This window comes from Oreochromis aureus, linkage group 7 (assembly GCF_013358895.1).
Source record: "Oreochromis aureus strain Israel breed Guangdong linkage group 7, ZZ_aureus, whole genome shotgun sequence".
NCBI lineage: Eukaryota > Metazoa > Chordata > Actinopteri > Cichliformes > Cichlidae > Oreochromis > Oreochromis aureus.
In genome coordinates this window covers 39,021,099-39,036,074 of record NC_052948.1, presented here as the reverse complement: position 1 = coordinate 39,036,074, position 14,976 = coordinate 39,021,099, and the positions used below count along the sequence as shown (strand labels likewise).

Sequence of the window (14,976 nt, the reverse complement as noted above, 5' to 3'; positions counted from 1 at the left end):
TTTCGCGTGTGTTGGAATTCAACTGCCTGCATATGTCAGACTTGAAAACCCTTATCTCAGTTTCATTTTATTCAAGGCACAGTGTTAGCGATGCTGCTGGTGGACTGCAGGTGGGTGTGCGCTTACGTACAAGGGTCCGTGTGTGCGTGTGCATACGTCTGGGTGTGCATCTGTGTGTGTGGGTGTGTGTAATCCTACAAGCGGATGCAATTTGCATCTTCTATCGCGCAGCCTTGGCGAGTGTGCTCAGGTATTTGCATGTTGATCTCATTTCCATGGTTACGAGAGGAAAGAGAGCAGCACGGCGGCGGATGACAGGAGGAAAATGCAGACACCCTGACACAAACAGGTGGAGAGAAGACATCTGAAAGAGACAAACAAACAGACAGCAGGGAAAAATGTTTAACAATTTTATGGGTGGGCTGCTGTGGGAGAAAATAATGTGTTTGAGTTGCCGTGAGTGTTTGGATCTATGTTGTGGAGGCTGTCTCTTTCATTTTCATGACTTCATGTGTTCACTATAAGTAAAATCTGATGGTAAAGTTGAACAAACCCATGAATAATCCTTACTGCTTGCTAAAAATGAGGCTGTCTCAGTGCAGTACCATAGCAATTTGGTACTATGGCAACTTCCTCAAGAGACAGAAAGGTTGGCAGTGATGGAGCAAAGGCTGACTTTTATCCATAAACTGATGCCCACGTTTCCCACAATGCAGCTGAACACAACTGGAGTGCGTCCCTTTTATTTGTACAACAGGAAGAACAGTATTGCCCAGGATTACAAAAATGATCTGTAATTGCCTCATTGGGTGGTGTTGGAAAATCCCAAAACTGTGCCTTTAAAGATGGATGACAGGAAGCAAATAATTAAGACAGATGGACTCCAGGCCTCACTCATTATTTCTGTAATGATTATATGATAGGATATGGTCATTGTCACTCCTGGTATTTACTGTAGTTGCTCCTTAGTATTCACCTAACAAGGATATATCCCTGGTTTGATTCCAGGAGAAGACACAAATCGCTTTGGGGTTGCACGGGGAAGGCCATCTGATGTAAAAATCGTGCCCAACTAGACATGTGACAACCGTCATTGTTTGCCAATTTTCTACTAAGGTTGTTCCTCTTTATTTGTCACCTTATCAGACTTGATACTTTACATCTAATTTGCCCATTTTATATATAAAAAGAAACCGAGAGTTGGAACACCATGTTTAGTGTATGTGTATGGACTATAATGGGCAAATAGCAGGAAAAAAATGAATGAAAGGACTGTGACTGTTAAGACGGAGAGGTGACAGAAGGTGAGATGGAAGCCTACACAAAGAAAGGCAGGGCGGGAAGGAAAACGGAGAAGGTGAGGAAGAAGAGGAGGAGGGCAGGAGGTAGAAGAACAAAAGAAGAGGTGTCTACTTGTGCTGGACTGCAGCCTCTGGCGTCCCATATAAACACAGACACACACACACAACACCGCACATTACTATCAAGCCTAAACAATGCCTCCAACAGACGGGATGGTGCTGCTGCCGTAGCAACAAGGGAGAGGTGTGGGAGGGCGGAGACAGAAGCCAGGGGGGCTGCGAGGGGATTGGCCGGAAATCAGTTCTGTGCTGATGTCATCCTCCCCTCCCTCCCTTGCGCTCTCATGTCCACCCATTCATCCCCTCACATCACATCCCTCGCTGGCATGCCGTCATCTGTCAATACAGCGGACAGGAGAGAGACAGAAACACAAAGAGGGAGGATATCTCCCGCTTCTGTTTACTCCGTTTCCATCTCGCACATCTGACTCTGCCCATTCCACGTTTAATTTTTGCTTATTCACAAGCTCTCCTGCATAGCTCAGGAGGACAACAGGGCTGTGAATGCAGCAGAGGCAGCCAAAGGGTTATTTATTTACCCTTGTTTTTAATTGTGCACTAATGAAAGTAACAATAATGCAATAATAATAAATGTCAGTCTAAATTATATATTCACATACACAGCACAAGTATACTGTTGACTGATAGCAAGGTTACAACAGCATATAAGAACAAGGCACAAAAAAGGTCGCCTCTCACAGGCCCAGCTCCTTATGCATGGATATCAAAGTGCCTTTGAGCAAAACACTGATTCCTTCTTTAGTGACAGTTTAGGTTCTGGAAAATTATTCGTGGTCTTTCCTTGTCAGTTCTGTGTGATATGATAAACTGGAATGTAGAGACCAGAAAATGAAGGAACACAGAAAAGAGTTTACATAAGAATGAAATAACTGAGTGTTTCAGGACAAACAAGTGGATACTGGCAATAAGACCTGTGACATTAGAGGAAAAAGGAGTAGGAAAATTGTGGGATCTAAGATTTACAGAGTCTGTTATGTGTGCAGCAAGCATTTTGTCACTGATGAGTCAAATATCCAAATGTATCTGTAAAATACACAAAAGCATTTGTGTTATAGTGCAGATCATTCAGAAAGTTGCGAGCAATTCTAGTCTTGTAGCAAAACGTTTTTGTGTTTAATAATTATCACTGACATTCAAAATGATGCTTAAAGTTCCCGGTTGGTTCAAGTTTTTATTTTAAGCTACCATGTACGTCCTGAGACCAAAAGTTCTTTGGTTTGGTTGTGGAGACTTGCACACACAGACATGCAGCTAAGTGATGAAACCAACATATCTATGTCATAATATTCAGGGTAATTGATGAAACTGGCATTTCTCCACACTACAGGTGAAATGTTATCATATCGAGCGACCATACACAGGAATTCAGCTATTGTAATTGACACATATTTGAAATCCAGAAGAACTAGCACATTTTTAGCAAATTTGTGAGCAGTGTAATTAATTGCATGAATGGACAAAAAACGCTCTCTCTGGAAACAAAAACGACACATCAAAGCTTTCCAAGTATCTGTGAACCTAGCATGCTAACCACTTTTATACACAATCTATGACCCTAACACAAAGCTAGCAGACAAAGAACTCTGGACCTAACATGACGGGTGCTCAACCAAGCAGCTAGAACTCAATTTACAACAACAGCAGAAATGAATAAGGCTTGTGGGATTGTACATGTCTGCCTGTAGTCTTTCCTACACTAGAATCACTATCACCAAATTTGTTGTGACCTGCACCATGGCTTGTTTTTCTCTGACTTTGTGCCCAAACGATATTGTGCGATGTATCGAGTGATTTAAAAGTGTTGCTATTTTGAGATTACATTTTTTATTGCATGTACATGCATGCAATGAGTAGTCAGCCATTGATGAGAGTGTGCTGAATTTCCCCATATATAAATACAAAGTCCAAGATATGAGATACCTTAAACATCAGCATACTATAAAAACACACACACACACACACACACACAGCTAAATCCATGCCTCCCTTTAATCCCATAATCCAGTGGTTAAGCCTTGACTGAGTGCTGCTACATTCTCATGAATGAGTTCGTGTTTTGTCATGTGTGACTTTGACAGAGGCAGAGAGTGTATGTGCTTTTTTGAGAGTGAAAGTAACATGTAAAGAAAAAAAAATGTCAAAAAAAGCACGAGGAAGCAAAAAAGAAAGCAAAAGAATAAAGTAAAGAGAAAGGGTGTGGGAGAGAGGTGGCATGATTTAAGCAGCGGAAGTGGGCAAGCGATGAGGTGGGGGTTGTTCCTGTTTGCAGCTGATCTATATTTTCTCTCAGAGACATGTTGATGCTTATGCAGTGGAGATTTTGCTTTTTTTTTTAGCTACTACGAAATTTAACCTTTCCAGAGGAATGCTTAAAAATGCTGATTTTTAAATCAGTCATAAAGTAGCGCCCCACCAAATAATGGCAGCAGTTTCAGAGGTCTAAAGGGGTAAATTATTTACTCATCACAAGAGCAAATGGAAACCATCTTGCTATGTAGGAGAATATTTCTTCTCTTTTGTAAACTCTGGCCTGAGTTTGTGATCGCCAATGAGTGAAGTGAGGAATTATCTCCAAATCTACATTTTAGCATTTAGAAAAGCTAAAAATGCAGTCTTGATTTTAAGGAACTGTTCTAATAAACCTATATTATTATAGGATTGAACTATTTTAAGAAAAATATTGAGCTTATTTTAAGTTTGATGGCAGCAACACGTCTCAAAAAAGTTAAGATGGGGCAACAAAAAGTTGGAAAAGTAAGTGGTACTAAAACGAAACAGCAGGAGGAACTGGCATAAGGTAAGTAAAACGATTGGGTATAACAATTTCAAAATAATGTTTTACAATTTATAGATGCAGTAGGTTTTTTTAATCTTATTTAATTGCAAAGACTTTGAATATCTCATCCTCTACAGCACAAGGTTCAGAAAATCTGGAGAAATCTCTGTGCGCAAGACAAAAAGCCAAAAATCAATACTGGACAATAGAGCTCCCTGGGCCCTCAGGTGGCACTGCATTAAAACAGGCATGATTCTGTCATTGAACTCACTGCATAGACTCAGGAACACTTTCAGAAATCATTGTTTGTGATGCCGTGCCATCCACAACTGCAGGTTACAGCTCTATCATGCATAGAAGAAGGCATATGTGAACATGATCCAGAAACATCAACATCTTCTCAGGCTCATCAAAGCTCATTCAACATGAACTGAGGCAAAGTGGGAAACTGACCTATGGTCAGATGAATCAACATGGATGCCACTTTGAAGAAGAGAGGGACCATCCAGCTTGTTCACAGTGTTCAGTTCAAAACCCTGCATGATGGTATGGGGGTGCGTTAGTGCTTATGAAATTGGGACTACACATCTAAAAGGCACATCAATTCTGGGAAGTATAAACAGGTTTTAAAGCCACATATGTTCCTATCTTTTAGGCCATATTTTATTACTGCATCTATTCCAACAGCATGCATCGCAGTGGAAGAGTCCAGATGCTGAAGTTGCCTCCCTGCAGTCCAGACCTTTCATCAGCTGAAAACATTCGGTAAATCATGAAATGAAAAACATAACAAAGAAGACCCTGAACTGTTGGAAAAGAAAACTTTTGTAAAAAGAAGATGAATAAGATGTTGGGTTTATGAGATTTACAAATGGTTGGATTCTGTTTGTATTTGCATTTTACACAGCAACCCAACTTTCTCAGGGTTGGGTTTGTATATTAATAGATTTATCTGCACTTCTCTTGCTTGTCTGTCACAGACAACAAATGTTGCTTTTATACCTTCATTCTTCGTGATGGAGTTCAATGGTGAAATGCTTTGGGCTTGTTTTTGTGTCAGTGTAATGTTTGCCCAGTCCTGTTTGTGGAGACTGCATGCGTTAATGAGTAATACATCTAACAGGTCACCAGCTACTTATCCCCATTTCAATGCAACTTAGCGGGGCCACGCACACACACACACACACACACACACACACACACACACACACACACACACACACCCAACAGTTTCCTTATTTGTTTTTTTCTTGCCCACTTCCTTCTTAGCCTTAAGCACAAACAGCCTGACTTCTCCCATGAATGAGCCTCAGTTTGTGGAAACTATTTGTGCAATTTTCAGTTTTATCCTAAAGGCTGTTACTTTTAATTGAATGCAAAGAAAAACCCCCAAACAATAAATACGATAACCACAGAAAATATAATAGAAGTAAAATTGTAGTTTTCAAAAGATTCATATAGAAATTGAACCCTTTTTTTTAAAGTATCTTTGGACAGAGCCTTGCTTTGTTTAGCTGCTGAGCTCACTATCTCTTGGCATTGCTCCAGATTCACTGACAAGATGAGAAAGTGGTGACAAACAACTAAATGTTTTTTTCTTTTTTTCTAAGACGCTAAATAAATTAACCTCTTTGAGGAGCACTATGAATACCTACATGTCCACATTACAGTGTGAATCAGCTTGGTTTCCCCTTGGTCTCTCTCTCTCTTTCTCACACACACTCACACACACACACACACACACACACACACACACACACACACACACACACACACATAAAAAAACTCACTCGTCATTCAAATATCACTGCATATTTTGAATAGTCAAAGCAGCACAGGATGAAACAGTGAGATCATATTCAAAGCTATTCACATTGTGTATGACTACAGCATTCAAACTACGTTTTTTAAATTACCGCATTAAGACAAATATTGTTTCAGTTGATGTGAACACGATTACGATCGTGGCCAGGATGAAGCTATTGCTCTTTTGTGGTACCTTCCTGTCATAAATACTGTCTCACAGCCTGGGCATGAGTCCAGAATGCTTTAATATTTGGCATTTGGCATAATATAAACAGTCTAGTGCGGAGGGGTGTACAGACAGTTGGACTGCCAAAGAGCAATGACGATAGGCAGTCAGCATGTAGTGGAAGATGTTAAACAGTGCCCACCAGAGTTTTGCATCACTTACTGTTAATGCTTACATTCTATTGGAAGCTTTTCTCCTGTACTGAATACTTGTACTTGTTGTGCGTGAATGGGCTGTTACCTGACGTAAAAACTGAAGCCTTCTCCGACACCAAACAGTCCATTTGACTGTTTTTTATACGAATAGCTTGGGTTAAATGCACCAACAGAGACATTAATGAATGCCCCGGAGACACTAGAGTGAAAACAGGAAAATCTATGGTTGCCTGTGGATTGCATTGATTTATTTTGCTAATGGAGACCAATTAAAAATAGTTGTGGTAACCAACTGGTTGCTCAGAGGTTGGCCATGCAACACCCTCAACCTCTAAGCAACCACTTTTGATTGTAATACGATTGCACAGGTCGCCTGGTGGGGGGGCAGCCTATTTCCAAACAGAAGGGAAGAGAGTTCCAACAGATTGGTCTGACTCAACTGGATGCCAAATATTCTCTGCATATTCATATATAACAGCTGGGCACCTATGTCATCCTGCTGTTAAGTTGTCTAAAAACAGTCTAATGAATTTCATGTGAATTTCTGTGTATGAAAACAGCAGCAGATTTGCAATTGATTTATCACACGTCTTATTAGTTGTCCTATTATTGCAAACACATTGCCTGTAAGGAATGGCTGTAGCTCAGGTGGTAGAGCAGGTCACCTATTAACTGGAAGGTTGGTGGTACGATCCCTGTCTGCCCCAGTCTGCATGCCATGCCTCGGGCATGATACTAACCCCAGGTTGTTCTCCGGTGCATCCTTCTGAGTGTGAACGTTAGATAGAAAGCACTTACATAGAAAGAGCATAGAAAAAAGTGCTTGGGTGAATGAGGCAAGTTGTGTAAAGCACTTTGAGTGCTCAGATAGAGTAGAAAAGCACTATGTAAGAACCAGTCCATTTACCATTTGATTGCCAGCTTGAACCAAACTGATAGCAGACTGACTCTGTCTGACTGATGGACCAAAATTGCCCTGAAGATGATAAGTGGTCACAGACCTAGTCGCTGTCTTTGAAGCAACCATTTCAAAGACAAAGAGACCGCAAGCTCATGGTGGCCATAGCTTTTATTGTGCCATAGTCTCTAACCATTATTTTCCCCAAAGTGACTGCAGCATAATTTTACGAGTAACTTTAATGATGGCAACTATTCACTAGCATTAAATGACCGTCTCCCCCCACAACATAAACTCAGACACACAGTTCGCACAACAAGAGAAACTAATCTGACTTCAGAAAGCTAACTGCAAGTCGTTTGTCAGCTAGCTGCTAAGCTAGGTAGCTTGTCTGCTTATGCTCCACATAAGCAGACAAGCTTCCCTCTGCTAAAATTTGCCAGAAGAACGAGTTAGGTCAGGTTACGTCATCTAGCGAAACCGGAATGTGACCAAAAAATGCGAAAAATCACGTTCAACATTCACAGGCCATTCAGTTCATGGAGGAAGCTTTATTTTGGTCTGCAGATCAAAAGAGTTCCCATAATCTTAAGTCAAATAATAAGGGATAAATAAACACTGACTGTCAACATGACTTACTATTGGTACACAGCATGAGTTTGCCATTCAAAGTTCACCAGACTTGATTGAGTCAATCTACTGGAATAAACTGCCTTTTACCTACATTTGCAACTTGATATCCACCTATTTAAGACAATAAAACAAAATAAAAGGAAATATACAGCATACAATAAACACTTGAATGTGTGCACAAAGTAAACCGTTTAATAACCCTTAAAAACCTTTACATTTTTATGGTTCATCTTCTTTTTGTGACTGGCTCATCCACAGTGTATTTGTGAATGAATGACTGTGAGGATTAGCAGGTCAAAAACAGGGAGGACTAACGCGTGACATGCCCGCATGTGTGTGTGTGAGTGTGTGTGTGTCTGACATGTGGCAGTGTAAGCAGAACACAGACGCAGGGATTAAAGACAGGAAACAGCCTGCCGTTGAAACCCTTTCCACATCTGCACACACACACACACACACACACGCACACTGTTGGCTGTTTACGTGTCACTCTCCTGTAGTTTGTTTGTAAACGGTGCAATTAATTTGGAAATCTGTATGCAAAAGTAGTAAATTTTCCTATTGCACTCGAACAAACACACACACACACACACACACACACACACACACACACACACACACAACCAGGCACCACTCTCTGTGTTATGTGGCAGAGGTGCATCCGACCTGACACAGGTTGACGTCATTAGTCTATCATATTTTTTGTCTGAGTGTGACAGAGCAAGAAACTGTGGTTACTAAGGCAACGATTGGGCGGGGTGGCAAGTATGACCGGCAATGACAGGTAGAGACGCAAAAATATGTATTTGTACATACGTCCTCACATGCATTTATAAAGAAAAGCAAACTACGCTGAACTCACGCTGACCTGTGTCTCCCATGACGTCCTGTTTTTCTGTTTATTTTCCTAGAAAACAACATGAATGGCAGCTGACCATGATAGAGGATATAGGAGGAGGGGAGACAGGGGTAGGACGGGAGATTAATAGGGGAGGAATGGGAGGAAGTGGAGTGTCCTTGTTAATGTCACATTGTCACATTTAAGTGACTAGATTTCCTGTGTGTGTGTGTGTTTGTGTATGAGTGCAGTGAGTCAACTGCCCAATTGCTTGACAGCCAACATGACCAACACACAAGTGAAAATTTCCCTCCCCGCCTCCCTGGTGGCTCCTTGGTGGCTCAGAATGAAACTCTGGGTTTGAGGTGTTATCACAATCTGCCGCAGTACAGCATCGCTGAATCACTCTATGTACTGTCTGTGGTAAGATTTGACAAGCTATCATTTCCTGTCTGTTTCCTACAGTACTCATGTGTCTCCCTCAGCAGTAAAAATAAGCACCAACAAAGTCACGATGAAATGTAAGGTTTTAGTTGTTCCCACACTTTTATTCAAACTCTGTGGTTCCCCACGAGATTTAAATAATAACGCCGTTAACTGTTAAAACTAATGTCGCCTTTTAACTGTTTTTGTTTTTTTTGTTTTTTTTGCTGTAGTCTGCAGTGTGGGAAGATTTCTTTTCACCTACGCTTCTTCAAAATGAATTCAAGACCTCCAGATTTGAAAATTTGGTTGTATTATGCAATCATGTCAAAGTTTGGTTTAGTTCCAGTTAGTTTCCACTGTGGGTTTGTTTGGAACAATTATCACATTACAGACACAACATATAATCTGTAGCCAGTCACAAAAATACATATACATCAATGGGTCCTAGAACATGTTGGGTTAAAAGATTTAACAACACTGACAAAGACTAAAATAAATGAAGAATTCTGTATATTTGTTTTATTTTATTGACATTTGTGAATACATATTTTAAGTCTCGAATGCTGTGCAAAAGTCTTGTGCTACCCCTATTTTCTCTATATTATGTTTCCAAGGAACCACATTTATATTTTTTTGTAAAGTGGTCTTGATAGTTCTCCAGGCTTTCTAAAGGTCTTACAAAGTATTTTCCTATAGATTGGATACATGTCAGCAGGTCTTATGGAAGGATGAGTCCAAATGTGACATTTTTGGTTGTTGTTGTGAACATCTACGGAAGAAGTCAGGTGAGAGGAACAACCTAAGAACAATAGTGAGTGTCTGCAGCTATCTGTAAAACACGGTGGAGGCTCATGATTTGGAGCTGCACTGCAGCCAGCGGTGTTGGGGATCTTGCCCCGTCTTTTCTCCCCTCAGCCCAACCAGTCATGGCAGATGGCCGTCCCTCTCTGAGCCTGGTTCTCCTTGAGGTCTCCTTGAGGGGGGGGGGAGTCACATGATTTTTGAGGGTTTTCTCTGTTTTCTTTGCATTACTGCAACACACAGTGCCTTGCTTTGTCTCTATGAACTGCACTTTCTCATTTTAAATGTTTGTGAAAGGGAACACAAATACTGTTCTATCAACGAGACACAATGAGTATTTAACAGCTACATTTAAAAAAAACCCTTTATGATTCCCTATTATGATGTTGGACAGTTACATAAAAAACTCAACAACTCTGTACTAAACTGTAAGGAATTTTTAACTGTCTCAAACTAACTACTTCTGTTAACTTTTCTATTTCAGCCAATTTAGTGAATCATATATGGTATATTTTTACATCAAAACCTTGGATAGTGCAACTCAAGATCAGAAAAAAAGCAGTGAGAATTGGACTGGCTGCGAAAGACGACCAATTTAAATCCACAGAACGATAAAAATACTAAGTAGATGGAGGCGAGAGCGGTGCAATCATGACTCTGATGCAGGCGTTTTATTTTTAATTCTATGAGTCAACGTTTCAGCAAATAATGCCCCGGAAAAACCCACAGTAGTGTATAGGGCATATTCACCTACAACTTGAATCACCACATAGGAAAAAACAAAAATCTAAACAGAGGTCATTAACAGCCAGACTTTTCAGTTCATATTGATGTTTATGCTTGGATAAATGAAAAACATAGAGGAAAAGATTTATTCCAATTAGTCAGTGATTTGCTTATACTGCGTGACTCCTATATAAATATAGACGATGGAGAAACTAACAACAAACACCACACTATCCAGTGGCCCTGCCGATGAAAGCACTGCTGTCCTGAAAATGACTAATCACATTAGGATAGAAATGTTTATCTGCAACAATACAACTTTGTATGGAATCATGTGACAAGTGGGTCTAAATCACGACACCAAAATGACTCCACGGCACAACAGAGCCACTCATTCCTCACTGTACAAGAAGATTTTTCTTTCATTTATCCCCATGATTGTCATTTGGTATTTTGCTGCTCAAACTTAACAGCTCTTTTATGTAAATAACATGAACTTTTTCATGCTCTTCTGCCTAACTTTGTTGTATAGTATAGTTAGTATAGTTACTGTTACGTTCCTATTCCATTTTCTCTGACCTCTGACCCGCAACACTTTTCTATTTTGCTCAAAGATTTATTCAAAACGTTTTTCCACACCTTAGCACTTTCACACACATTCACACTCCAATGAAAGAGAGCTGCTCATTGGATAGTTTTTTATTAGACAACTCTCTGTAAACGTAAAGATGGTTGTGCAGTGAAATCCCTGTAGATCAGCATTTTCTGACATACTCAACAACCAACAACACTACAAATGTGTATTCCCTTTCATGTGATTGGCTGATTAGATATTTGTCTAAATGAACAGTTGAACAAGTACACTTAATAAAGTTTGTGAGTGTATGTATCATAAAACCATGAGGGTAAACAAAGGCATAATTGATTTGAGTAAGTTAACCTCCATTAAGCTGTGTCATGTTCATTATCACATGGGAAATTGTTAACACTGTAACACGTGTTTTTGTGTTTTTTTTCTTCAAATTTCTGTTTATGAGCAGGACCTGAAAACTTAGTGACAAGCTTTTCTTAAAAGTTGCTGAACTTCCCGAGTACCTGTAATGGTCAAACTGCTCTCTGCTGTAACAGGTTAGCGCAACTTCACATGGTTCTCATTCTGCTTAATCTAATCTGACGCATCCTTTTTTAGGATTAACTTCCAAGCAGGCCACAAAATAGCATTATATTTCAGAAGTGAGGGTCGAGTCACATTTACTGGACCTCTCCGCTGACCTTATTGTGTTGTGGCTGATATGACATGATATTTTGCTCTTTAAAAGCACACTCCATTATCCACTTTGTCTTTGCCATGGATACCAATTGTATGTTTTCGCTGCAAGCCATTTTGCCTGTGCCCTTTGCTTTAACGTGTTGTCTATAAATACCTACCCCTGGGTAAGGGCAACTTTTGAACAATATTTATCGTGTTTTGCTGTGAGAATGTGAGGACCTTACATAATTTTGAGATTGGACCAAATTCAGGGAACCAAAGATAGTTAAAGGGATTTTCTTTTTTTTTCTTTTTTTAAAAAAGATGACAGCATTGCTTGTTTCAGATACGTCCTGCTAATCAGTGCCCACTCTCACCGCAGGGGAAATGCTTCCATACTGAAAATGTTTCCCATGAATTAAGCCTTGAGCAGCGTCACACAAATGCCTCAGGATTGTGCTTTAAAGGAACTGAAACTTGTGGTTGCCAGGAAACACTTGATAATATTTTAGGCCACTTCTCTCATTTGCTATCTCCGGCTGGGAATTCTTCCCATCTGTGCTGCTCTTGAAATTCACCTTGTTTATCATATTCAGCAAAGACACTATTGTGGGTAGTTTACTTAATTACATCTTCAACTCTTGAAACCATTGAAACCCCAAGAGGGAAATACACTGAAGGTTTGCTGGAAGTCAGTTTAAGTCCTACACCCACACAGAGGCCATCCTTCAGTCTCTAAAAATATATATTTTTGTGCAAGTATTACCACAGTGTTGAAACTGCCGTTATCCTTTCTAATTATCCAAAGACAAACATCTCCTCCTAAGCTCCCAATGGGATACACTTCCAAGGAAAAACACAGGATGGGGAACACAGGGATGACACAATTAAAATAAGTCTAAATATGTCTTATTCCGTCCAAAGACAGTTCTTACATAATAAAAACACAGATATTACATTTCACCACATGTGCTCAGATTGGACATTTTGAGATGGGCTATACTAAAATCGAACTAAAAACTTGAAGAATTACTCTATGAGAGTTTGTTGTTTTTGATCTTCTGTATTTATCCCCTTTGTCGTGGTGGTGTTAAGTACTATTTTTGTTTGCTTCATCTTTTGTAGCTTATTTAATCTATAAAGTAAGTATGTCCACTTTCACTCCTCTGATTATTATTACAGCGTATTTATGCACTATAATGGCATATTTCTATATCTCATATAATGGCAAATGGTACTGTTCGTTTCTTGTGACCTTGCTTTGCTAACGCTGCTTGTGGTCAATAGTGTGGTTAGACTCACTGCATTAGTCTAAAAACAAAATGCTGAAACAAGGAAACTGACATATTATTATCAATTTCCTAATAATATTGTATCAGTTCTGTGTTCCTGTTGACAATGTACTTCTTTAGGCAGTTAAATCACTGTACTTAACAGGGACATTGTGTTCATTCACATTACTTTTTTAGCAGTCTGCATGAACACATTTGCATGCAGATATTTTCATCCACTATGTGAAATACAATAGTGGCTCTTTCCAAAAAGAAAGAGTGCTGTCATTGGTTAACTGTCTTTAGCACTACAAGTGCAACTCAGTGCAAGAATTAGACGCCTACACGCTTAAGTTTTACATAATTTGCAATGCTTTCATCTTATGGATATGAACTTACTTAAATTGTGAAAACACTCAATCATCAACTCCAGTTCCATCTCTTCACCTATTTATGTATATTGTTACACCCCCCCGTTTTCTCACTTTTTTCATTATCAGTTGTGGACATCAGCTTAAAAATTAAAATTAACACCGACATAAACAGAATCTTTGTAGGAGGAAAGCCAAGGAGTGAGGAAAAAATGTGTATTCCCTATTTGTTTAGTAAGCGGTTGCTGGTAGCTTTTAAAATTGAAATTTGTTGCGAGATATTTGTGGTCTTACACTGAAACCCTCCTCCTAATTTCTTTGATTACTAGCAGACTGTCACAGTTGCCTGTTGCATGGAAGATGCCAAATTTTCTCTTAACCCTTACCAACTGTTCACTAAGCAGTACTGAAACAGTCAAAACTGCAACACAAACTGCAAACTGAGACAAATTCCCGTCAAAGTAAAAGCTGTGCTTTCTGAAATCTGTTGGCTGCAGCAGTAAGGCACAACTTCTACTTTGAAGATGAACATTCTTCATTTCTGGTTTGTGTTCTAACTCTTTTTTCAAGTTCTGGTACCACTTAGTTAGTAGTTGGCAAGTGTTTGCAAGACAAGTTGGCATTTTCAGTGGACACTACTGTTACGTTGCCCTATAAAAGGTCCAGGGGATGAGGGAAAGTGACAAAAGGTGTCCAGGTTGAAAAAAAGGAGACACAGAGGCAAAATGGTTAGATTTAAAAAAAAAAAAAAAAAAAAAGATTTTATAAATGTTTCTATTACTAACTAAACTAAAAGAGATGGACAAGCTGCTAACACCTTTTAAAGAAAGAAAACAACAAAGCTCAGGTGTTTGTCGATAAATTGAAAATAAGTCAAAAAGGGTTAGTACCAAAACACACTCTTCTCCACAGAGTCGGAGCAATCAACCACCATACACACAGCTCACTAGCTGCAACCCAACAAGGCTCTCTGGCCTGGTTTGATTTTTACCCCGCACCCTTTGTTTTAAAATTAATTTGAACCTGGACCTTTGCATCAGCCTCACAATTTATGTCACTTACACTACCCACTACCCTATAGTTTCCCCCTTTTAAATAATTTACACCTGTTGCAATACCTAAATAGAACAACTTTTGATGCAAACATTTTAATGCTAAAATGTATGAGACTTCATTTTAAATGTAACATCTTGTAATTTCTTACAATTTGTCTTTTCAGTATGCAGCTATAACAAAACCCAAGCCTGTCATGTGAGGCTGTATGCAGGCAGGAGTGGTGGTAAGGAGGACCTAATGTGCAGGCACTCGGTGGCAGAAAGTAAATTCAAACTTAGATTTATTGCTAGATGGCAAATAGAGAACTGGCAAAACTGAGAATACAAAAACTAAAGTGAAAATAACAATAAACTGAACTGGCA

General features: G+C 39.5%; 1 protein-coding gene across 3 annotated transcripts in view; it reads right to left on the bottom strand.

Moving 5' to 3' along the window:
- Positions 1–5: 5 nt before the first annotated feature.
- LOC116324950 (putative cytochrome P450 120) overlaps positions 6–14,976 on the bottom strand; it is a 57,557-nt gene continuing 42,586 nt past the window's right edge. For 2 of the 3 annotated variants that reach the window (XM_039615403.1, XM_039615404.1), the window contains exon 9: positions 6–364. In XM_039615403.1, coding sequence (XP_039471337.1) covers positions 280–364 — 85 coding nt within the window. In that variant the 3' untranslated portion in view covers positions 6–279. The remainder of the gene's footprint in view (positions 365–14,976) is intronic. The other variant, XM_039615406.1, reaches the window with a different exon arrangement.